This window comes from Anguilla anguilla, chromosome 6 (assembly GCF_013347855.1).
Source record: "Anguilla anguilla isolate fAngAng1 chromosome 6, fAngAng1.pri, whole genome shotgun sequence".
Classification (NCBI taxonomy): Eukaryota; Metazoa; Chordata; class Actinopteri; order Anguilliformes; family Anguillidae; genus Anguilla; species Anguilla anguilla.
This window is the reverse complement of record NC_049206.1, coordinates 5,950,924-5,972,914: the sequence shown is the minus strand read 5'-3', so window position 1 is coordinate 5,972,914 and position 21,991 is coordinate 5,950,924. Positions and strand designations below refer to the sequence as shown.

Genomic DNA, 21,991 nt, shown 5'->3' with positions numbered 1-21,991 from the left:
TGTGTGTGTGTGTGTGTGTGTGTGTGTAGGTGCGTGCGTGTGCGTTACTGTGTAATCGTACGTGTGTGTTCCAGTGTCTGTCAGTCTGTGGGCGCTGCTGGCTTCAGCTGTAACACTAACGACCTGCGTCTGTGTCTCTGTGTGTCTCCCCGTGTGCCTCCCCAAAGAGGCGGAGCTTGAGCAGATGGACTTCATCGACAGCAGCTGTTTGGAGGAGGACGATGAGGGGCGGAGTCGGAGGGCGGAGCCTGCCAGCCTCAGCTCCCAGTTCATGGCCTACATTGAGCGACGCATCACCAGAGAGGTGAGCCTGTGTGTGTGTGTGTGTGTATCTGTGTCAGCGCGTGAGTGTGTGTGTGAGTGTGTGTATGCATGCGCGCATGAGTGTGTGTGAGGTCGTTGTATTCCTGACTCTTGTCATATGCTTCTCAGCGCTCTCCTGTGAAGGCAAGAGACACGCGGACAGACGATTCCCATAGACACAGTGCCCTCAGCAGGTATGCACACGCGCACACACACACACACACACACACACTCACACTGAGTATACCGAACGCAGAAAAGCCAGGTGATCAGAGGTGACATTTCTTTCACTGGAAAGAATGTGTTAGCGCTGGCCTGCAGTTGTAGAAAAATATATAACGGGTTGTTCGTTTGAATTCCCCTCGTGAGTCTCGCCCGCGGTTGTCTTCCAGAACGTGCGAATGGGTTTTACCTTCATGTGCGGGACTCTCGAACCCGAGCGGCCCAGGAGGCAGATTAATGGCTTCCGGTGGTGGTCCTCTCTCAGGGCCGAAATATCCACTCAGCCGTTGCTAATAGGAATTTACAACAAACGCTCTCTCTTCCTTCCCCTCCGTCTTTTCCAGGAGCGTCCTGAACGGCAGAAGTATGTCGCCCTCTGCTGGTCAGAGCCAGGTACTGCACGTGTCTCAGAGTCTGTCTGGTCCAAGATGTTAGATTTCATTTCAGCTGAAGGGGGGGTGGGGGTTGGGGGCAACAACAATGGGGGACGCTAGCAGTTCCGGCCAATACAAAATGAAACTGTTGAGGGGACTCATTTGATGTTTCTTTATGTTGGGGGAGATTCATGTCCCCCCTCCCCCCATTCCCTCCTGAAATGTACATCTGTGGCCACCCAGTTGTCTTCCTTTTTATTTATTTATTTTTTTTGGTTGTGCTGCCGTGGCAAAATTTTGGGAATGGCAGCAATTTCGGTCTTGCCTTCCACACCAGAACGCAGATGACTGTGAGGTGTGAAATTCAGCTCTCATCAAAACGCAGTTTACATTTAAGTTTTGTGGGGGGTTTTGTAATGTTTTATCAGATAGGTTAAGAAAAGTGGAGAGCTCAACAGGAACAGCGATGAGTAAGACTGTGTAAAATGCTGTGTGAGACTGCGAGGCTGTAAAGACGCAGAGCTAGATCTGGGAGGTTGTGCAAGGCTGAGGGAAACGCGCTCTGTTCTTACTCTCTCTCTCTCTCTCTCTCTCTCTCTCTCTCTCTCTCTCCCTCTCCCCCTCTCTCTCTCTCTCTCTCTCTCTCTGTGCGCAGCGGGCTGCGGGGGCAGGGCTGGGGGCGGGGCCAGGAGCCACCGGGCTGGAGCACATACGAAGAGAGGCTCACCTGGCCGCCATGCAGTACGAGGAAGAGAGGCACAGGGGGCGCCATTCCCAAAAAGAAGTGCTGACCTACGCCAAGGTCAGGAGTCCTGGGGTCTCTCTCTCACACACACACACTCACACACACACACACACACACACTCTCTCACACACACACACACACACACACACACTCTCTCACACACACACACACACACACACACACAAACTCACACACACACACACTCTCACACATGCACACACTCACACAAACACATACTCACTCACTCACACTCACACACACACACACACGCACACATACACACACAGCTTACACACACACACACACACACACATTCACACACACTCACACTTCCCCTCTGTGTGCAGTCTGTGTGACTCATCCGGTGGGACACTGGGGCGAAGTTAATGCTGGGTTTTTAATGAATGGAACTGGGGTGTGAGGCCCTAATGAAGTGCTCATAATGTTATGAAGTGATCGGTGGGCGGGTGTGAAGGTGTGATGTTCTAATGGCTCTGATTGCGTTTCCCTCTCTTCCCAGCTCAAAGCAGCGCAGAGCCTCTCCAAACACAGCCTGTCAGAGAACGAAGTGAGTCAGTCCCGCTCTCTGCCTTTCTCTCTTTTCTCTGTCTCTCTTTCTCGCTCTCTCTTTTCTCTGTCTCTCTCCCTCTCCCTCTCTCTCTCTCTTTTCTCGGTCTCTCGCTGTCACTCTTCGCTGCACCTGTAGAGGACGGATGGGGTGTGTATAACGAGGTCTGTAATTTGTGGTAGTGAGTGCTGTGGCGTGTTCGTGTGTGTACAAGTGTGTGTGTGTGTGTGTGTGTGTGTGTGTGCACCATCAACCCTGCCCCCTCCCTCTGGGGTGTTTTACCTGTGTTGACTCTCTCTGTCCCCCCCAGAGCACGTACCCCTCCAGACGATCCACTCACACGGATGACTCCGCCCTCTTCATGGTAAGAGCCTCTCTTTGTGGTGTGGCCCCTCCCCCTTTTCCAGCTGACTAATCGGTAGCCACAAACTCAGGGAGTCAGCTTATCCATCGCTGTCTGCCTGTCTGTTCTCCTGGTGCTATGTCTACTGTTCTTACACACAGTTGCGCACGCAAAACACACACACAAACACACACTCGCACACACACACCTACGACACGCACGCATGCACACACACGCACACACATCTTGTGTTGGTCTCTCTGCATGCTCACAGCTAATTTTAAGCTATGCTGTTGAGCTACCGGAACTAACAAACTAACTCTTTCTCTCTCTTCATCTCTTTTTTTACCCCCCTCTTTTTCCTCCCCCTGTAACCCTGACTCCCTCCCCGGCTGTGTTCCACCTTCCCCCTCCTCCTTCCCTCCCCCTTTCCTGCTCTCCTCCGGCACGTTTCTCTCCCTCTCTCCGGCCCTCCCTCAGTCTCGCTCTGGGGAGACGGCAGCTGCTGGCTGTCCCTCTCCTCCCAGCCCAGGTGCTGCCCCCTCTGTTTGATGCAGGTACTGCAGCCTGTGCACTGAGTACTGCCACACTGAACAGCGCCTTGCACAATGCTCTTCTCTCTTCTTCTCCTCTGTCAGATCTTTGTGACTCTCTTCAGATCTCTCTGACTCCCTTCAGATCTCTCTGACTCTTCCTCAGTTTAACCCTTTAATGTGTGATGAGGTCACAAACATATGATTGGAATGTTTTTAATTGGACATTCTAATGCTGGGGCGATATAGCTCAGGAGGTAAGGCCGATTGTCTGGCAGTCGGAGGGTTGCCGGTTCAAACCCCGCCCTGGGCATGTCGAAGTGTCCTTGAGCAAGACACCTAACCCCTAACCCCTAGCTGCTCTGGCGAATGAGAGGCATCAATTGTAAAGCACTTTGGATAAAAGCGCTATATAAATGCAGTCCATTTAATGCTGATGTCACAGTCACTGCCTGTAACAGAAAAGCAATGGAGTTCTAGAACACTGACTGGAAAGACGTTTTTTTTTTTAAATCTACCCTTCAAAGGGTGTAACGTCCTGACGGCTGAGGGCCCTGTTGTCTCAGGCGTGTGTGAATGGGGCCTGCGCTGGTGTTTAAGTTTAAAGTACTCCTGTCAGTTCCTGTAACCGGAGTGCTTCATGACCCTCGTGCACACCTGAGCGTTCACAGATCCAAACATAATCTCCATGTCCTCGTTTTACTCTAACCCCCCCCCCCGCCCCCTTGTGTGTGTGCTGCAGAGCGAGGACCGTTCCCCCCTCTCTCCCACCTCCTCTGGACACCCCCCAGGTAAGTAAGAATCTGCCCAACTGCCTCGTTCATTATTATTATTATTATTATTATTATTATTTTTATCTTTCCATTTCAATAAATGACTTCATAATGTCACCGCGTGGAGGAGAGGAGATGTCAAACATTAATGAGGGTTCCAGCGCTTTTTGGGAGTATTATTAAAATAGTAAGAGTCACAGGAAGTGCCTTTTCTGCTTTGCATCTGTAAGATGTGCCGCTGCAGGTGCCCCCGCCCCCGCTTTGTGTCTCTGTAGTGCCACTAATACCCCCCCGCCCCCGCCCCCCCCCCTTGTTTCTCTGCTTCCAATTTGCCCCGCAGCCCTCCAATCGCCTTCCTGTCCTGGTGCTGTGGCCCCGCCCTCCAGCCGGGGCCCCGCCCCCCATCCCAGCAGCCTGCTGATTCGTTTGGGACAGAGAGAGGAAGCCAGGAGAGGTGGGCGGCGGGGGGGGTTTTGGGGGGGGGGTGGGGGCGCGGGGCTCTGGCTGGTTGTCTGAACACGTAGCTCACAGATCCCTGATCGTTATTGGCAGGGACGCAGATCATGTCAAACAGAAATGATTAGCGCATGTAATTAGCAATCAGCCGTGATTAATGATGGATGTGGGTAATGATCATCGCCCTTTCTGTGGGACCGCAGTCGAGGTTTGTTTATAAGGCTGCTGGGGGCAGACGCTGTGAATCACTCTCTCTTTCCCTCTCTTCCCTGCATCTCTCTTCCTCTCTCTCTTTCCCTCTCTCTTCCCTGCCCCCCTCTTCCCTCTCTCCTCCCTGCATCTCTCTTCCTCTCTCTTTCCCTCTCTCTTCCCTGCCCCCCTCTTCCCTCTATCCTCCCTGCATCTCTCTTCCCTGCCCCTCTCTTCCCTGCATCTCTCTTCCTCTCTCTTTCCCTCTCTTCCCTGCATCTCTCTTCCTCTCTCTTTCCCTCTCTCTTCCCTGCCCTCCTCTTCCCTCTCTCCTCCCTGCATCTCTTTCCCTCTCTCTTCCCTCCATCTCTCTTCCTCTCTCTCCCTCTCTCGATGTCTCTGTCCCCACCTCTGCAGATTTGGGAGTCCCTAAGGTGGAGGCTGAGGAGGCCACGCCCCCTGAGCCCTGTGCGTTTGTGGGAGAGGAGGCGGAGCTGGTGGAGCAACTGCGAAAGGTGAGAGAATGCGCTGCGCCTTCCCACAATGCACTGCAGCACCCCTCAACACACCCCTACACCCCTCACAGCACACTCCTCCACCCCTCAACACACCCCTACACCCCTCACAGCACACTCCTCCACCCCTCAACACACCCCTACACCCCTCACAGCACACTCCTCCACCCCTCAAAACACTCCACCCCTCACAGCACACTCCTCCACCCCTCAAAACACTCCACCGCTCACAGCACACTCCTCCACCCCTCAAAACACTCCACCCCTCACAGCACACTCCTCCACCCCTCAAAACACTCCACCGCTCACAGCACACTCCTCCGCCCCTCAAAACACTCCACCCCTCACAGCACACTCCTCCACCCCTCAAAACACTCCACCCCTCACAGCACACTCCTCCACCCCTCAAAACACTCCACCCCTCACAGCACACTCCTCCACCCCTCAAAACACTCCACCCCTCACAGCACACTCCTCCACCCCTCAAAACACTCCACCGCTCACAGCACACTCCTCCACCCCTCAAAACACTCCACCGCTCACAGCACACTCCTCCACCCCTCAAAACACTCCACCCCTCACAGCACACTCCTCCACCCCTCAAAACACTCCACCGCTCACAGCACACTCCTCCACCCCTCAAAACACTCCACCCCTCACAGCACACTCCTCCACCCCTCAAAACACTCCACCGCTCACAGCACACTCCTCCACCCGCAGTGCGCAGTTCTGCCCTCACAGCACAAACTGTTTATCGCGTAAGTTATGGCTGTAGCTTATATAAATGGAACCTTCTCCATGTCCACGCTGCCTGTAAGTTTTCCCGTGCGTCTTTTTTGGGGGCGTGTCCTCTGTCCGTCCGGAGGCCCCAGCTAACAGGGCGGCGGGGGGGTATGCGTCCGCTGACCAAAACAAAAAAAATAAAACCTGCGCTCTGCCCGCAGAACATCGAGTCCCGGCTGAAGGTGTCGTTGCCTAGCGACCTGGGGGCGGCGCTGACGGACGGGGTGGTGCTCTGCCACCTGGCCAATCACGTGCGGCCAAGATCCGTGCCCAGCATCCACGTGCCTTCGCCCGCTGTGGTGAGTGTATGAGCGAACCCTTTATTTCCCCTTAACCTGCGAAATATAAAAATTTAAGCGTCTTTCACTGTCGCTCGTAAGAAGGATATATTCACCCTTTGAAGACCGGGGCTGCGTCCCACAGCACTCCCTATTCACTATAGAGTGCACTACATTTGGCATCAGCCATTTTGTAGTGTCCCATCTGAGAAACCATATTGTTGCACAATATATAGTGAACTACTTCCGCACTGCAAAATGTAGGGTACAAGCTATGTACGCTATCCGGAAGCCGAACATCCCACAATACACTGCGGTATGGCTTTACGGTTTTTCTTTTCAACAAAGATGGCGGCTGGAACAAGAGAGCGGTGGCTACTTGTATAAATGCAAGTTGTGCTAACTCCCTATGTAACACCTGTGGGGAATTTGAGGCCGGGCGGTAATGCTCTACGTCCCAGTGTGTATGATGGGATGTCTGTCTGTCTTTCTGTCCGTCCGTCCAGCCCAAACTGACAATGGCCAAGTGTCGCCGGAATGTGGAGAACTTCCTGGAGGCGTGTCGCAGGCTTGGGGTCCCGCAGGTGAGATTGTGTGTGTGTGTGTGTGTGAGAGAGAGAGAGAGAGAGTGTGAGTGTGTGTGTGTGTGTGTGTGTGTGTGTGTGTGTGTGTGTGTGAGTGAGTGAGCGAGTGAGCGAGTGAGCGAGTGTGATTGTGTGTGCGTGCGTTTGTGCTTGTATCTATTGGCTCACTTGGTGCAGCCATGTCTTCACACTCCTCATCACGCAGATCTTAAATTCCATCTTAGGACAACTGACCTTGATTTGATGCGTTTTCTGCTACTAACAATCTCCTTCTCTCTCTTGAATCATGCCCTAAACCCTAACCCTAATCATTCTCTCATCTCTCTCCCCTCGTTCCTTTCTCCCTCTGTTCTCTCCCTCTTTCTGTTACTCTCTGTGATTCATCCTTCCCCTTCTCCTCTGAAGACCTGTCTGCTCTTTGGGGTTGGTGCAGGATAATGGTGCTGTGTGTCTGGAGCAATGGACACCTTATTGTCTCTCCTGGCCGCATTCGGCTTTGCACTTGGCTCCATTAACGTCCAGGACGTAATCTCTCTACTGCCCCCTGGTGTCCCTCCTCTGCACTTCAGCACCGCTCCGATGCACTGTGCTGCCACAGATGGACTGATGTTATCTGCTACGTCAGTGCTGAACACACGGATGGAAACACTGAGAACAGCCATGCAGGCCGGTGGAACTTTGCCTTAATAATATCAGCCTGCTGCACCGTTTTCGTTTTTTTGGACCTTTGCTGCAGCGTTAGTGAATCATCACTGCTTACCTGGCGTTGCCCACCCGGGGAAATCACTCAGGTGTGCCGTCTGCTGCAAACACGAAGCACGAGGGATTCCCCATCCGTCACTGTGATGTGGGAGGAGTAAAGTCACGAAGCTCCGCCCACTGCTGCCTTATCTGTGATGTGGGAGGAGCAAAGTCACGAAGCTCCACCCACTGCAGCCTTATCTGTGATGTGGGAGGAGTAAAGTCACGAAGCTCCACCCACTGCAGCCTTATCTGTGATGTGGGAGGAGTAAGATAACAAAGCTCCGCCCACTGCTGCCTTATCTGTGATGTGGGTGGAGTAAAGTCTCCCAGCTCCTCCCACTTTAGAGTCAACCTCTCTCTTTATCCAAAGATCAGACAAACGTCTCCAGAATTCCTGCATCTTTAAAATATGACGTGCAGCTGTATGGTTGTTTACCCTGGGACTGAGAACAGCAGAGCTTCTGTCTCTCCAATTCAGTGCCCTGCCCAACCTCTTCTGTCTGTCTATACGTCTGTCTGTCCTTCCCTGATGCCCTCTGAGCCAAGATCTCATCTTCCTTCTGGTTAACTTGTGTTGTGTTTCAGTTTCCTGCTTGGTTTTGGATTTTGTTTTAAACTTGTGTTTCCGTTAGTGTCATTGTCATTTTCATTTGTCTATTTATTGATCTGTTGTTTTTTTTTCTCCTGTTTTTGTGCATTGTTTTATCGTTCCCCACCACCTCCTACCCATCCCACCTGCCACCCCCCCACCCATACTGTCTTGTACCGCCACACCCCACAGGCCCAGCTGTGCCTGCCACTTCATATCCTGGAGGAGAAGGGGCTCCCCCTGGTGGCCGGGACAGTAAGAGCCCTGCTGGAGCTGGCTCCCCCGAAACACACCCCCTCCCCCACGACCGCTGCCCCCCCTGTCTCCATTTAGGACAGACAGGTGGACAGACGGACGTGTGAACGGAATCCTCTGGCAAATATGTGGCTCGCCTGCCCTTCCCAAAAACCGTGGAATTATTCTCCCTCTCACTTCTACGGTCGCCCCCCCCCCCCCGCCCCCTTCAAAAACCCCACACGCCCACCCCAGCTCCACAGACACCAGACTGACACCTCCAGAGGGAGGCTGTGAGGAGGAGGAAGACTTTTTTGGGACGCTGGCAAAAGAAAGTTCCGGAGCCGAAGACTTCAGGTGACCGGTCGCTCCCTCACGGACGGACGGACGGACGGACGGACGGACGGACGGACGGACGGGACACACGGACACGGGAGTCGGTCGCCATGGACACAGAGAGAAGAGGAGGAGAAGAGACGGTTCTTCCTTTTTTTTCCATTAACAAGTTTTTAGTCTTCGGTATTCTCTCTTCACTTCATAGGGTGTCTTTTGTCCTTGGCTCCTTCTTGTATATTACTATTGTTATTATTATTATTATTGTTTTAATATTGTTATTATTATTATGGTCACAAGACAGGGATTTGGGCAGGGGAGGTGTAGTGTTACCATGGTAAATCGCATGACCATGTTGTCACATGACCCAGGTTGTCCAATCCCTAAAGGAAGACGTTTGATGGAGCTGGGCTCACTAATGGTTAAACAACGCTAAGAGGTCTTTGTGATGTTAAATTAAGGAGCTGGTCTAGCCCAGAGAAGTGGATGGGGCTCAAAAACCTTGGGTGTCTTAGTGGTGTGACCTGAGGTTTTAATCCCTGTGTTTTTGGAACACTAGCGACATGACCGCTGCAGTCCTACTTGTGGCCAGGAGGGGGCGGTGCACGCGCGCTCCTGTCTCTCTGTGTTAGGGTCACTCGCAGAGCGCAGGACTCAAACACAGGGCCCAGGTCCGGGCTCCTCGTTCTCTGCTCCTGTGAAATCTGCAACGGTGTAGACCCCGGGATGCAGGGAAGGTCAGTTAACGACAAAGTGAGCTGCTTCGAGTGATGGCTTTTAGCGCCTGTTAAAAATGAAAAAGGGGCACACCCTGGAGCCCTACAGGTTTGGGTCACCCTGGAAATAGGCATACCGTACAGACCTGTAGTGTTGGGTCGCCCTGGAAACGGGCACGCCCTGCAGCCCTCCAGGGTTGGGTAGCCCTGGAAACGGGCACGCCCTGCAGTCCTCCAGGGTTGGGTCGCCCTGGAAACAGGCACGCCCTGCAGCCCTCCAGGGTTGGGTCGCCCTGGAAACGGGCACACCCTGCAGCCCTCCAGGGTTGGGTCACCCTGGGGTTGAACGACGGCTCGTATGAAAGGCTGCAGGTGAGGGGGATGTCATGGAGTCATGGCCCGGGTGGGCGGCTGTGATCCTTACGTGTGTTTTACACCTTTAGTGTTACGTGTGAGCCCAGTTACACACACCATGGTATGATGGAAACTACAACCCGGCCTACGCCCTGCGGTACAGCATAACGCACCCTGACACGCCACGACACTACACACCCAAGCACATCAGCATAGCACTACATACCCAAAAACATCACAAAACGCCCGGTTACAACAGAACTCTGCGTACCACACCACCTAACACAACTCACAACTTGGACAGTCTCTATAAAACTAGAGCGCTGCATGTCCCAGGATAAGGCAACACTATTCTGCCCAACGCAGGCTCCTCCCGTATACTACTCGATCGCACACAGCATAGCCCTACGGCGCAGAGCTGAGCTTATTTAACCCTGCTCTTTCCAGCAAGGTTGATGGCAGCTGTGAGGAAGGAGATGGGGCTCCAACGCGTGTTAAATGGTTACCCTTACCCTCCACCTGTCTGGAGTTTACCTGCTTCTGTTACCTGTGTAAACCGGCCCCACAGGCCTGGTACATCTCTCTGTCCTGCTTTCATGGGAGACGAAGGCTCTACTGTTTCCCTGACTCACTGCCGCCACTGTGACTCTGTGCTGTTACACTGACTCCCTGTGATTGGGTGCTGTTACGCTGACTCATTGTGATTGCTGTGACTTGGTACTGTTACAGTGACTCAATGTTGTGGCTCTGACTCTGCTGTTACACTGACTCACTGTGATTGGGCGCTGTTACACTGACTCACTCTGTCTTAGTCCTGTCACAGGGGCTCATTGTGGTTGCTGTGTCTGTGCTGTTACAGTGACTCTGCTGTCGTGGGTCTCACTCATTGCTGTTACTCTGAGTCACTGATCACTGTGATTCGGTCCTGTCGCAGGGACTCCCTGTAGTGGCTCTGAATAATCGGTGGTTAACTGACTTGCTGTGACTTGGTCCTGTTACACTGACTCACTGTAGTGGCTCTGACTCACTGCTGTTACTCTCACACACTGTGGTTGCTCAGACTCTGTGCTGTTACAGTGACTCACTCAGTTCGCTTCTATTCAATTCTGTAACACTGATGCCCCTTTTGGTCACACTCACTCTGTGAGTCTGTTACGGCGACTCACTGACTCGGGCTTGTGACACGGATTCAGACCTGCAGGATTGACTCACGGATTCAGACCTGCAGGATTGACTCACGGATTCAGACCTGCAGGATTGACTCACTGAGTCAGACCTGTCACAGTTGCTCGCTGACTCACACCAGATTCTATAACAGCGGTTCTGGACTGGCCTGGCCTGGCCTGTTCATTGACGTACACAGAGAACCCTGGCAGGGTCCAGAACCCAGCCCAAACGAACATCGTTGGTGGGAAATGAGAGCGTGAAATGCAGGAAGGATTCCTGAAAGCTTATCCCTTTGAGTGACAGGTGACCTCTGACCCCTCTGTACCAGACAGGGGTTGGTTGTTAGCAAGGGCTTATGGGTAAATATTATTATGGAGGATTACTTTTTTCTCCTCTACTTTATCTTTTGCATGCTGGACCTACATGCACATGCAGTTTGGAACTGATAAAAAATGAAAAAATTCACCACACAACAATAGACAAATGAAAATAATTAGAATCATGTTTTAACATCGTAACTTGCTTTTTAACCAACTTCAGGCTTCGAAAAGGGAAGTTAAAGATTCAGCCATTGTAATTATTATAAATGTGCATTTCTTGCTGTATAGTATAAGTATTTTTATGTTTTTACCTGAGTCTATGTAGCACCTGGTCCCCTGCCCACAGTCATGTGACTCTGCAGTTCACTACCTGATTCTGTACAGATCATATATATATATATATATAACATTCCATGTTTACAACTATGTACTGCTTCCTGTACACTCGAGGACTTCATTTCCTTTGCTGCATCGCCCCCTTGCTGTGTGGAGTCTTTATTTTTCCTCCCCTGTACACTTTTTTAAAAAAATAAATAAATTTTTACAGCTTTTTTTTTAACAGTTGTCCATCAGAACATGCTATATCTGGTTTGAAATAAAGAGATTTAAAAAAAAAAAAAAAAAAATGTATTTCGTAGTTAACGTGCCGATTCTGACTCTTGTTACCGTCTGCTCACAGCGTGATTGGTTCACAATGCAGCAGCGTGGAATGTGAGCTCCTGTTATCTTAACCTTTATCTTCACTAGGAAACAACGCAGAGAAATAAAGACCAGTTTTGCAGGCGAGGCGTAGTCAAGACAGGACAAGCACAGCTGAGCAAGACAAGTGGAACAAAATTAATTTTTTTTAACGCTATTCGTGCTTCTCATTAACGCAGAACCACTGAAAGGCTTTGGCCCGTTTGATGCAATTGAAGTGACAGCCAAATGCCCGTGAGCTCTGGGAGGAAGGGCTGGATCAGATAAAACCTGTATTTAAAAAACTAATGCGTTTATCATGTGTTTGGGATATTAAAAATCTAAAAAATAAAAAACCCATCTACAGTCTGTGCATGCTGCTCCACTCATTTTATTAGGTTGGGTTGTACAGGAATGAGCAAATGTCTTCACAAAATTGCATGGGTTTTTCCCCTTGGATATCTGCAAGTGTCCACTGCATTTTCCTTTCTTGTGGAAGGAGAAAATGCTATAAATATAAAATGTGAAACGGGGTCTGTATTAAATAGTTAACATATTTATTAAGATTTTAAATGTGCTACAAATCACAGTTGCCTCGCCCATAGTTATCAGACACAATCATAATGTCCTGAACTAACCCACAGCATTGCTGAACCATAACCGCCTTTGGAAAATTGAGCTCACGCAAGCATATGAATGTTCCTCATTTTGAATGTGATCATGGGGTTTCTTAAAGAAGCTGTATTTGACACGGTCCGTTCTTCACTTTCAGGTGTATCTTTGCTCGCAGCATCTTGGCCTGTTCTTCTTTCTGGCGCCTGCCTGCCTTGGCAGTCTCCTGTGGACAGAAAGAGGGAAGTGTTAGTTCGTTCGTTCGTTTGTTCGTTCAAGTCATACCAGTGCAAATTATTGCTGATCTACGGCAGTGGTCTTGACTGGAGCGATCCTTGCGGGTGGGTAAGGGACCTGGTTGGTTTTTAACCCTGAAGGTTGCGGATTCAGTACTTTTATAACTACAAGGAGGGCACGTACATAATCTGCATCGCTTCTGTACACATCCATCTGCGTTCAGGCACAATGTGTGAAGAAGGAAGGCCAGGAACCATAGACATTTTAGATCACATAGATAGAACCATAGATACCCAGCCAAAGGCAAATACTGCCGGAATGCTGATATGTAATGATCTGACTAGATGTGTTTGGGAAAAGGGATGTTGGATGTGATTTACACTGAGTTCTTATTTCTGACATAATGGAGCCAAGCCTCGCTTCATTCTGCAAAAGAGATTAATCCGAGGAAGCGCTTTAGTTCTCCACTGAGGGCTGAGTATAGACAGACCACACACAATCATTCTTGTAGCCCCATTTTCATACTGCATACTGTACATTTACCTTCCCTTCCAAAATCTGCCACCAGGTGGCACAGTGGTCCCAGTCTTGATCTGGAGTTTGGGAAACTGCAAATACAGTAATCCATATACAATCACGTGAGACAGGTTTGGGGTTCGTTCCACTGTAATGAATTCAGTTCGGGAAATAAACTGAACTGTGAATAATTGGAAAAAAATAGCCACAATGTTCAAGTGCGGGTTTTTTTTCCTTTTCTTTTTGTAATTAATGAAGAAGAAGTTTAAATTCTTTCCCTGAAGTGAACTGAGCAGAACACACTTTCCTGTTCACATTCTGTGGTAGTCTTGTCACTGGTCTGTTCTAGGTTTTGGCCCCCCCAGCCGTGACCAGAGCCAGGGGAGGAAGCCGCAGCGTACCAGAGTGCAGGAGGGCCGGAGTCTTCCTCAGTCCTTCCTCGGCTGTCTCCGCCTCTTCTCCGAAGCTCTTCGCCCCCCCGCTTTCGCCGCCCGGCTGCTCCCTCCACCTCTCCTTCTCCGCGTCCGTCTCTGCGTTCGGCGTCACACAAAGCGCACAAGGTCAGCGCACGGCGCAGGGTACAGAAGGGTAAATAAAGCACAGTGCAATAAAGCTTCCGAGTTAAGTGGTGTGAAAATATAACTAAGGCCGCGGCCAAATCAGCACACTCGCCTAATACTAAGTATACAAGCACTAAGTATACAATTTGTACGCAACTTGCGACGCGGCCAAAGCGATCAGAAGAATTCAGAGGCCCAGAGTAAGGGCCTCTGTCTCAGACCTGGGTATTTCCTAGACTCTGTGGCCTCCTTGCAGAGATGATCCCTAGCCTGGAGCATCTCCTCCCCGTGCCTCCTCAGGCCCTGGAGCTCCACCTTGTGCTTAAAAAAAAAAAGTATGGCTCTGGTTCATTTAGTTTTGTCTCTCTGTTGGCTTTTTTTTTCTGGTTTTCAGAACATAAGCACATAAGTGAGCTTGATGACAAGAACAAGCCATCTAGACATGTCATTTTTTTCCCCCACAGTTCAGAGAGAATTCAGCACTTTGCCCAGCCCCCATCTTCCACACTCCTAGAAGTCTCTGGTTCTGCATGTACATACATGTTTAATACAAAATGACAAGTGGTATTAGTACCGGTTATCACAAGTCACCTGCTTTTCTATGACACCCAACCCCCCCCCCCTCCTCCCCCCCTTCGCTCCACCAAAATATTTACCGGGAGCTCTGGACCCTTCCCCTCCAGAGTTGTGGTGAGGTTGTGGCCTTCACTCCTATGATCCTCCATTTTAAGCTCATGTTGTGGAAGCGTCAGCTCTTCACGGGCCGTCTCTACCAGGAAATTCTGCAGGTCCTTTCATGGAGAAACACCAACATCACCAAGAGGGAACTGGAAGAACTGGAGAATATATATTTAAAAAAATATATATATATATTCTCCAGTTCGCACACAGAACAATCTCCCAACATTGCCGGGATGTTATTGCAAATGTATTTAACCCGGTAATTGAAATGATAAATCAACTCTTTTTACAGTTACGACCTGTGGAGTCCAGAGTGGGTGGGGAATGCATAGGGATTTAATTTTTTTTCTGGTCCAGGTCAGCCATTTTGGGAATGTGAGGATCATGCACCTCCAAGTCCTCCGACTTCCCGCTCGGCGTCCCCTGGAGCTGAGACAGCATGAGCTCGTTCTCGCGCAGGACGCAGGACGCGTTGGACTCCAGCTCCAGCACGGCTTTCTCGAAGGCCACCCGGACGTCGCGGATCTCCACCTCTCGCCTCTTCTGCACGGCGTGCTGCTTCTACACCAAACCGGCATCAGAGGGAGGAAGAGACCAAAACTGGAAGTGACCAAAAAAAAAAAAAAAAAAAAAAACACATTCCTCCTAGGCTACCACTGTGTCTCCCATACTCTAAATCCATGGCCAACTTAACCTGTGAATAGATCCAGAAAGAGATCAAAATCCCCTGAGGAGCGCTTCAAAGCAAGACTAGGAAACCTAGTATACGGCTGGACCTAACGCACGTGATCCGGCCGACCAATGGTGTAACTTCATAGCTCGGCCGACCAATGGTGTAACTTCATCACTCAGTCACTTAGTTCCAGTCACAGACATTCACGTCTGTAGGGCTGGCCCCGCTGTTGCGGTCCAGCCAAAAAGCAACCAGACAATGTTTCACCTATTTGTGCAGTGTAGGAGGCGTCGGCAGTGTGACCTTTGACCTGCTCTTCAGCGATTTCCCTGAAAGTCCTGCCATTCACCTGGAGCTCCTGATCCTTCTCCTCCAGGCTTGCGGCGAGGTTCTGGACTTTGGCCGTCTGGTCCCCCAGTTTGACCTCACTCTCGCGGAGCAGCGTCTCCTTGTGGGCCGTCTCCGCTCTGGCCTCCACCAGGAGCTTCCGCGCCTCCTTTTAAAGGAGGAAACAGCGAGCGTCATCGTTGGAGAAACGCTCCCTCCGGATCCCACCCAACCTGTGCCACTGCAATGCGTCGCATCAGAACGGGCCTCGAACCTCGCGTCGGCTTCGCGCCCGGTTCTTTATCAGCGGTCTGGGGAGAGCGCGTACCTCCGCGTCCTGCGCGTTCTTCCTCGTGGCTTCCTGAAGCCGAGAAACGGCCGCGTCTCGCTCCGCGAGGAGCCGCGAGGCCTCGGCTTCCAGCTCCCGCTTGGCGTCCTCGAAGGCGGCCTTGGCGCCGAGCAGCTCCAGGGCCCTGCCTTCCTCCAGAGCGTGGAGGCCCTGCGCGGACGGCGACCGAAGTGAACCAACCACTGGGAGCAACAAGGAAAAGCACTTCCCCCCACCCACCCCCGCCAGAATGCATTCAGAATGACTGGGAAGCGCTTCAAAAAAAAAAAAAAAAAAAAGGCCATTCCAGACAATAACCAGCTATTTGTGACCTTTTGACCTGCTTCTCCAGTACTTTTTTTCCCCAGAATGCCATTCACCTGAAGCTCTCTCTCCTTGGCCTCCAGGGTTCTGCTGAGGCCCAGGCCTTTGGCCTCCTGGTCCTTGAATTTAGCCTCGTGCTCAGTGAACTGCAGCTCCATGAGCGCCATCTCCTTATTGGCTCCCGCAAGACACTTCTGCAGCTCCTTTCAAGAGGCGCACCAACAACACTACTGTCGCAATATTATGACATCAGAACTCATGTCTCGAGCGAGGTTCGGGGAATGCTCAAGTCAGCCGTGTCAAAACTCCAGCAGCTGATTTGAAAGGAGACCACAAAAATCCGCAGACACTGTGGCCGCCCCTCTGGGAATTTAGTTTGGCCAACCCCCCTAGCGAAGATAATGTACCTCCATGTCTTCAGACTTCCTTTGCAGGGCATGCTGGAGCTGGGACACGGCTGTGACGTTCTCCTTCAGGACTAGGGACGTGCTGACCTCCAGCTCCTGCAGAGCTTTTTCGAAGGTGACCCTGACGTCGCACAGCGCCCGGCGCAGCTTCTCCTGTCCAGCTCGCGTTCTCTGCAACAACGAGGGGGGCGCGCTCTCGGTTACGTCGCCCCGAGAGCGCTCATCGAGGAAAATACCGACACAACGTAGTCCCCGCGTCTCGAAAAGGCACACCGGCTGTCCGAAATTGTGCACCTCCAGGTCCTCGGCCGCCCCGCCGAGTTCCGCGCGCATGCGGGACACGGCGGCGTCAGTCGCGCGGAGGGACCCGCGCAGTCCGGCCTCCAGCTCGCGCTTCGACTGGAGGATGTGCTCGAACACGTCCTGGACGTGGACGAGCTCGAGGTTTTCCTCTCTCGACAGCATGTCCAGGCCCTGCCGAGGGAACAAGAGCAGATTTTTTTTTTTTTTTTTTTTTAAATACAGAGACTGCCCCATGCATGGCCTGTCAGTAGTGCACGGTCATTGAAATCTTTCAACTGGAACCCTGATGCAGCCTCAAATCTGGAGCCTTTCTTTGAAAAGAGCAAGATAAAAAAATGGACCTCAAGCTAAATTTACTTGATCGCTAACAGACATCTACATCTGAATCTATACAAATGCCCCAAACACCGATCCTGTCTCATCCTACCAGGCCTCATTCAGACATCTACTTTACTTCAGAAATAAAGGGTTAATATAGACAGTACGTTTTAACGGTGTAGTTCAGCTTAAAGAGGAAGGCAGTCACCTCTATTAAAAGGTTGCTCCATATGTTGAAGTACTCTTTGAACTTCTCTGCTGTCATCATTTCAGCTTTCCTGGAAGAACAAAATGGCCCAGACACGCTGGTATTTTTTTTTCTGTCCTCACGTCAGTATCCACATAAAAAGAGCACATTTAAAATAGGCCTATTGAACACCCATGTGATGATGAATAGCCGTGCTGTAGTATGTCTGTTGACAATGCATCTCATTAAAGCTAAAATCCCACGTGGGACACTCCCCCTGGGTGACCCAGTCTCTGTTCCTGCCTCTTTTCAGTCTTCACCGATTGATTCTGCTTGAAATCACCAATCCTGTGGCCTTTCTTCATAACATTGGAAAACAGAATTCACTCTCTTTCCTTTATATATTACGAAAATGTAAATGTAAAACTTTTTTCTTTTTCAAATTACACATTTAATGTTGTCATAGTACCAAAAATACATTTGGATGATGATGATGATGATGCTGATGATGATGAAGATTATTAGTATTATTATTATTATTATTATCATCGTCATCCAAATGTATTTTTGGTACTATGACAACATTAAATGTGTAATTTGAAAAAGAAAAAAATTTTACATTTCAGAAAGCTGACATTGACCCAGCCGACACGATTACCAGTGTTCATATATGAAATTTATCGAAAGCATTTTATGTTTCTTACTCTGCTACTGTCAACTTTTCGACATAACGGTACTGATTTCTCATATAAATAATCTAGACATACCAGCGCAACATCATATGGGTATCAGATGTTTTACATGATTTACCAGAACTTACCAGATCGTCTTGTTGTCAGTGTCTGTTCTTTGAAAATAAGGTGGTCTTGTATATAAATTCTGATTAAGGAGCCAAGTCTTATGACAAAACAGTAGCGCAATTAATATAGTAATCAAACTAGAAAACGCCACAAAGGCACGTTCTTTGAACGTAACAGTACCTAACATTAATCGCAAACATTCTGAGCGTAACATGTACAAATAAGGAGTTATTATGGACATTAAGAATATGGTTGTTAATTTGTAACCATGGTGATAATGATCATCTATTTATGACGTCTCATGTTTTTGCAGGTTGGTTCGCTTCAATGTGCTGATGTGTTGAAATGCCATTGCCAAAACATTAATTTTTTTAAATGTCAGTTATCCGTGTTGCACTTTGTTTTCTAAAACAGAAAAGCAACAGTTTAACACGGGAAAACTATCCCCCCGCCCCACACCTTCATGACAACACCTGCCTAACCTGCCTTAAAGCGGGATCAGGTGACAAACGATCTTTGATAACTAGAAGGAGCGTAACAGAAAAACGTTGCTCCTTCGGCGCTTGAATGATTTCTCCATCATAAATGAATTGTTGGCTAGTCTGATTAATGTTACAATTTGCCCATAAGTACATTCAGTTACAATACGAAGAACATAAAGTAGCAAAGAAGTCTTCGCCTTCAAAGTTCAACTTTAATTATAGTCAGGCACTGTTTTAGTCACCCTGGGTCCTTTTGGTCTCCTTAATTTCCCATCATTCTCATTTTAAGTCTTTAACCGCCATGCTTGATTGACGTGTGGGCTCAGATTAGAGGTGAGGAGAAAGGAACGAGCAGTTAAATGTCATTTTTAACAGTTAGAGTGATAAGTACAGTGGATAATTCTGCTCGGTACACACCGCGATGAGTCCTGAGTTCGTGCACACGCATATGTGTGTACTGATACCACCAGGATGGCAAAGATGATTACTGGATTTCCTCTGAAACGGATCGGCTTTTCACATGCAGGAATCGCTTCCACCAGCAAAGTATGTCCGTCAAATCTTTCTGCTGCTCATGCAAACCTTTATTTCTGGCATTCGCAGTTTGCTACATTTTCGTTGGGACTCGGGAGTAATTGCTAAACTGTCACTGTAGCATATTTTACCGTTATGCGCGGTCGTTAGCCAACTAGCTCTGGTCTTGAATGAGTCCAAGTGCGGCTTCTGTAAATCCAAAGGCTGTACGGTCGATCAGCAGCTCTATATTCTGTATATCAGGGAGTGCGCGTGTAAAGGTAATTAAAGTCTGATCAGCGTTGGAGTGCCCGCCACTTACGTTCTCTACTGTGTATCTCAAACCAGGTTCTGCTGTTGCGCGATGCGGTGGCTCGCTCCTAGGGTCTCAAAACGACGGGAAGGTGAACCGGTGAGTACAGGTTCTGCTGCGAAGCGGCCATTAGGCCTATATGCGATAAACTTGTATTTGTCGCGTTTTCCGGTAGTGTGACTCCATTTGAGGGCACAACAAGCCAACGGCTGCATTGGATTGGTTTCCCCACGTGTTGCCTATTGAACTATTTCTTTCGTCGTTAATAATTTCGGGAAAGTTACACTGCAGATCTTTTGGGGATGTTTCTGCAAGTGAAATATTACTGGTGGAGCCAATGGAACACATTACTTCATTAGTCTGTGATCGTGTTTATTTGCTTATACCTTCACAGGCCTGCAGAAAGTAATCCGCATTGGCTGGCCTGCTGGACGTTGTAGTCCAGGGCAGGAACTTGGTATTGTAGGCCCGGGGTACTGATGCTACTTTCTCTCCTCAGGCTATGAAGTGAGGCCATCTTCGCAGGGGACGAGCGTGGGCTGAGGGACCAGCATGAGCGTGTGGCCCTGGAAGATGGAGGTGGAGGGGGTGTAACCATGCGAGCAGATGGACTTCTACCCGGGCACATGCTGCACCTGCATCTACAAGGCCAAAAACGTGAGCATCTCATGATTCCCCCACACTATGGGACCACCTGCTGTCACCTATCAGCTCTACAGCATATGTGAATGTGTAGCAGGTGGGGGTGCATTTAGCAGTAGTGCTGACACAAACTTCTAATCACGTCTTATTTTGTTTTTTCGGGTAGTGTACTTAAAACTAGGGCTGGAGGTTACCATTAGCGCCACTTTTGAAGCTTCTACCAATCATGGATTTGCCTTGATCTTGCCTTTGTGTTGCCTGTTCATTCCACGTGTTGTGAATATGGTGTCAACTAAGGCATACAGTAACTCTTGTGGTGGGTTTTCACAGAGGTGCCCAGAGTGGCATCTTGAGGGCTACCACAAGGACATAATGTACAATAGGGTGGCAAAGTGTGACTGGTAGGAAATGCCAATATGTAAGTGGTGTGATCCTCGGGGGGGGGGGGGGGGGGCTAGGGTTGTCTGTAAAGCGTATTGTGACAACTGTTGTAAAATACGCTATACAAATAAAATTTGATTTGAGGCGGGGGCGCAATGGTGAGGTGCTTAAAAAACTGGTCCTTTGCACACCTATAAGATTCTTCCACTGTTATTTCTCACACTGCTTACATGCCAATTCAGGTTTTATAACTGTCGAAAACATACTGCTAAAGGGTTCAAATAAACATTCCTGTTCCTCATGCTTTTGGACTGTAACTGAAAATAGATGTTTTGTTGCCGCACAAACATAGCAAAATCCGATCGATTAACATGCCTCTTAATTTCGGTCATTTTCTGGCCAGCAAGTTGTTCAGAGTTCAGGTGCGTTGTTGGACTGTTTTTAATCAATCCGTAACACAAAAAAAAAAATTCTGTTGGGGGAATTCAGCAGAACAGTGAATTACTGCTATTGGGTGGTGCCAGTGAGCATTGAATTGTGGGATACCGGGTTGCTCAACCAAACTTGCTTTTCCAGGAACGTGGGGGAAGCCGGGGTCGTCTGGGGGGGGGCGAGGTCACGCCTCCCCGCAGCGCCAGCGGGGTGATTTGCGCCAAGTTCAGCAGCAGCCTGCCCACCAAGGCCATCGGGCACAGGGTTCGAGCGGTGAGTTCCGCCATATCCCATCCCGCTTCCTGATGCGTGTGTGCCCCCCCCCTCCAAATATGGACCTCCACCCCCCCCCCCCCCCCCCAGCGTGTGCTGGTTCTCGTTCGGACCAGTTTGCGTGGCGCACTGGCAGTCGCTGGCCTGCCCAAAACTCCCAACTCGTAAGTCAGCCGCTGAAACTGGCAGTCAGAGGCTCATCACCCGGAATGATGGCTGCGCGAATTCCCGTCATTCTTTGCCTTTAAGTGTTGCCTGTTCATTCCACCTGTAATGAATTGTGGTGTCAGCAAAGGCATACAGTATCTCTTGTGGTGGCCTTACGGAGGCAGTGACAGTGGCCTTTATTTCGGGACACAACAAGCACATTACAAAAGCCCAACGCTCTCAGTTCTTCGTAGCGAGGCTGTGTTGCTCCGTTTGCTTAAAACACTGAATCAAGCTTACTGAGCTGCGTTCTCAAAAGTAGTAATGTTGGAAACTCTGACCTGTGACATGTTCCTGCATGGATGTCAGGAGTGTGTTTTCTGTGTGGTGGGGGCATGGGAGGGTGGGTGGACTTCACGTGGACACTCATTGCTTGTTCCTTCTCCTTTTCAGGTGCTGTACCCATTGCGGGCGCGACATTGTGACATTGTAGCTGTTGTGTGCAAACAATAAATGGTCTGGAACACGGCTGTGTGTGGTGTGCTTATTGGGTTGGGTGGTGGGTGGGGGTCTGTGTTCCATCTGAACAGTTGGAACTGTCAATCAGTGATGTCACAGAATCCATGGCGAGCACAGTACCCTGAATGTAAACAGGTGAATTAAAAACTTTTTAGCCATTTTGATGCAGCAGCTTTTGTATGCAAGTGTGTTCACTGAATTATGTCTTCAAAAAT

At 49.8% G+C, this 21,991-nt stretch overlaps 3 protein-coding genes and 2 non-coding genes across 14 annotated transcripts in view; 4 read left to right on the top strand and 1 right to left on the bottom strand.

Annotated features, from left to right (window-relative positions):
- Positions 1-11,682, top strand: part of LOC118228786 (DISP complex protein LRCH3-like) — a 23,074-nt gene extending 11,392 nt beyond the window's left edge. The window contains exons 9-20 of one of the 2 annotated variants that reach the window (XM_035420199.1): positions 168-304; positions 433-497; positions 870-918; positions 1,555-1,701; positions 2,165-2,212; positions 2,523-2,576; positions 3,831-3,879; positions 4,202-4,315; positions 4,924-5,021; positions 5,966-6,103; positions 6,589-6,666; positions 8,192-11,682. In XM_035420199.1, the coding sequence (XP_035276090.1) occupies positions 168-304; positions 433-497; positions 870-918; positions 1,555-1,701; positions 2,165-2,212; positions 2,523-2,576; positions 3,831-3,879; positions 4,202-4,315; positions 4,924-5,021; positions 5,966-6,103; positions 6,589-6,666; positions 8,192-8,332 (1,118 nt within the window). In that variant the 3' untranslated portion in view covers positions 8,333-11,682. Of the gene's footprint in view, positions 1-167; positions 305-432; positions 498-869; positions 919-1,554; positions 1,702-2,164; positions 2,213-2,522; positions 2,577-3,830; positions 3,880-4,201; positions 4,316-4,923; positions 5,022-5,965; positions 6,104-6,588; positions 6,667-7,071; positions 7,498-8,191 lie in introns of those variants that run through there. The other variant, XM_035420200.1, reaches the window with a different exon arrangement.
- A 659-nt stretch (positions 11,683-12,341) lies between these two features.
- LOC118228788 (adventurous-gliding motility protein Z-like) lies at positions 12,342-19,475 on the bottom strand. Of its 5 annotated transcripts, none has more exons than XM_035420205.1 (13): positions 18,095-18,757; positions 17,296-17,365; positions 16,740-16,940; positions 16,467-16,637; positions 16,116-16,262; positions 15,736-15,906; positions 15,430-15,576; positions 14,798-14,968; positions 14,383-14,517; positions 13,948-14,047; positions 13,568-13,696; positions 13,194-13,258; positions 12,342-12,639 (listed from the first exon to the last, which is right to left on the bottom strand). In XM_035420205.1, the coding sequence occupies exons 1-13, from the start codon at positions 18,313-18,315 to the stop codon at positions 12,532-12,534; spliced, it is 1,836 nt and encodes a 611-aa protein (XP_035276096.1). In that variant the 5' UTR covers positions 18,316-18,757; the 3' UTR covers positions 12,342-12,531. The 5 variants fall into 5 exon arrangements, with proteins under 5 accessions (XP_035276096.1, XP_035276097.1, XP_035276098.1 ...); XM_035420206.1 differs by having other exon boundaries at positions 16,761-16,940; XM_035420207.1 differs by lacking the exon at positions 18,095-18,757 and adding an exon at positions 19,392-19,475 and having other exon boundaries at positions 16,467-16,940.
- On the top strand, positions 18,841-21,785 carry LOC118228791 (60S ribosomal protein L35a-like). 5 transcript variants are annotated; one of them, XR_004765540.1, is made up of 5 exons: positions 18,846-18,889; positions 19,418-19,481; positions 19,882-20,039; positions 20,982-21,110; positions 21,711-21,785. XR_004765540.1 is itself a non-coding variant. In XM_035420212.1 (4 exons), the coding sequence occupies exons 2-4, from the start codon at positions 19,989-19,991 to the stop codon at positions 21,768-21,770; spliced, it is 240 nt and encodes a 79-aa protein (XP_035276103.1). In that variant the 5' UTR covers positions 18,841-18,889; positions 19,882-19,988; the 3' UTR covers positions 21,771-21,785. The 5 variants fall into 5 exon arrangements, 2 of the variants coding, with proteins under 2 accessions (XP_035276103.1, XP_035276102.1); XR_004765539.1 differs by having other exon boundaries at positions 18,865-19,102; XM_035420212.1 differs by lacking the exon at positions 19,418-19,481 and having other exon boundaries at positions 18,841-18,889.
- Positions 20,269-20,397, top strand: LOC118230912. The gene has a single exon (XR_004765958.1). It is a non-coding gene; the product is annotated as a small nucleolar RNA SNORA13 (small nucleolar RNA).
- LOC118230913 lies at positions 21,350-21,481 on the top strand. Its single transcript, XR_004765959.1, has one exon. It is a non-coding gene; the product is annotated as a small nucleolar RNA SNORA13 (small nucleolar RNA).
- Positions 21,786-21,991: the final 206 nt, after the last annotated feature.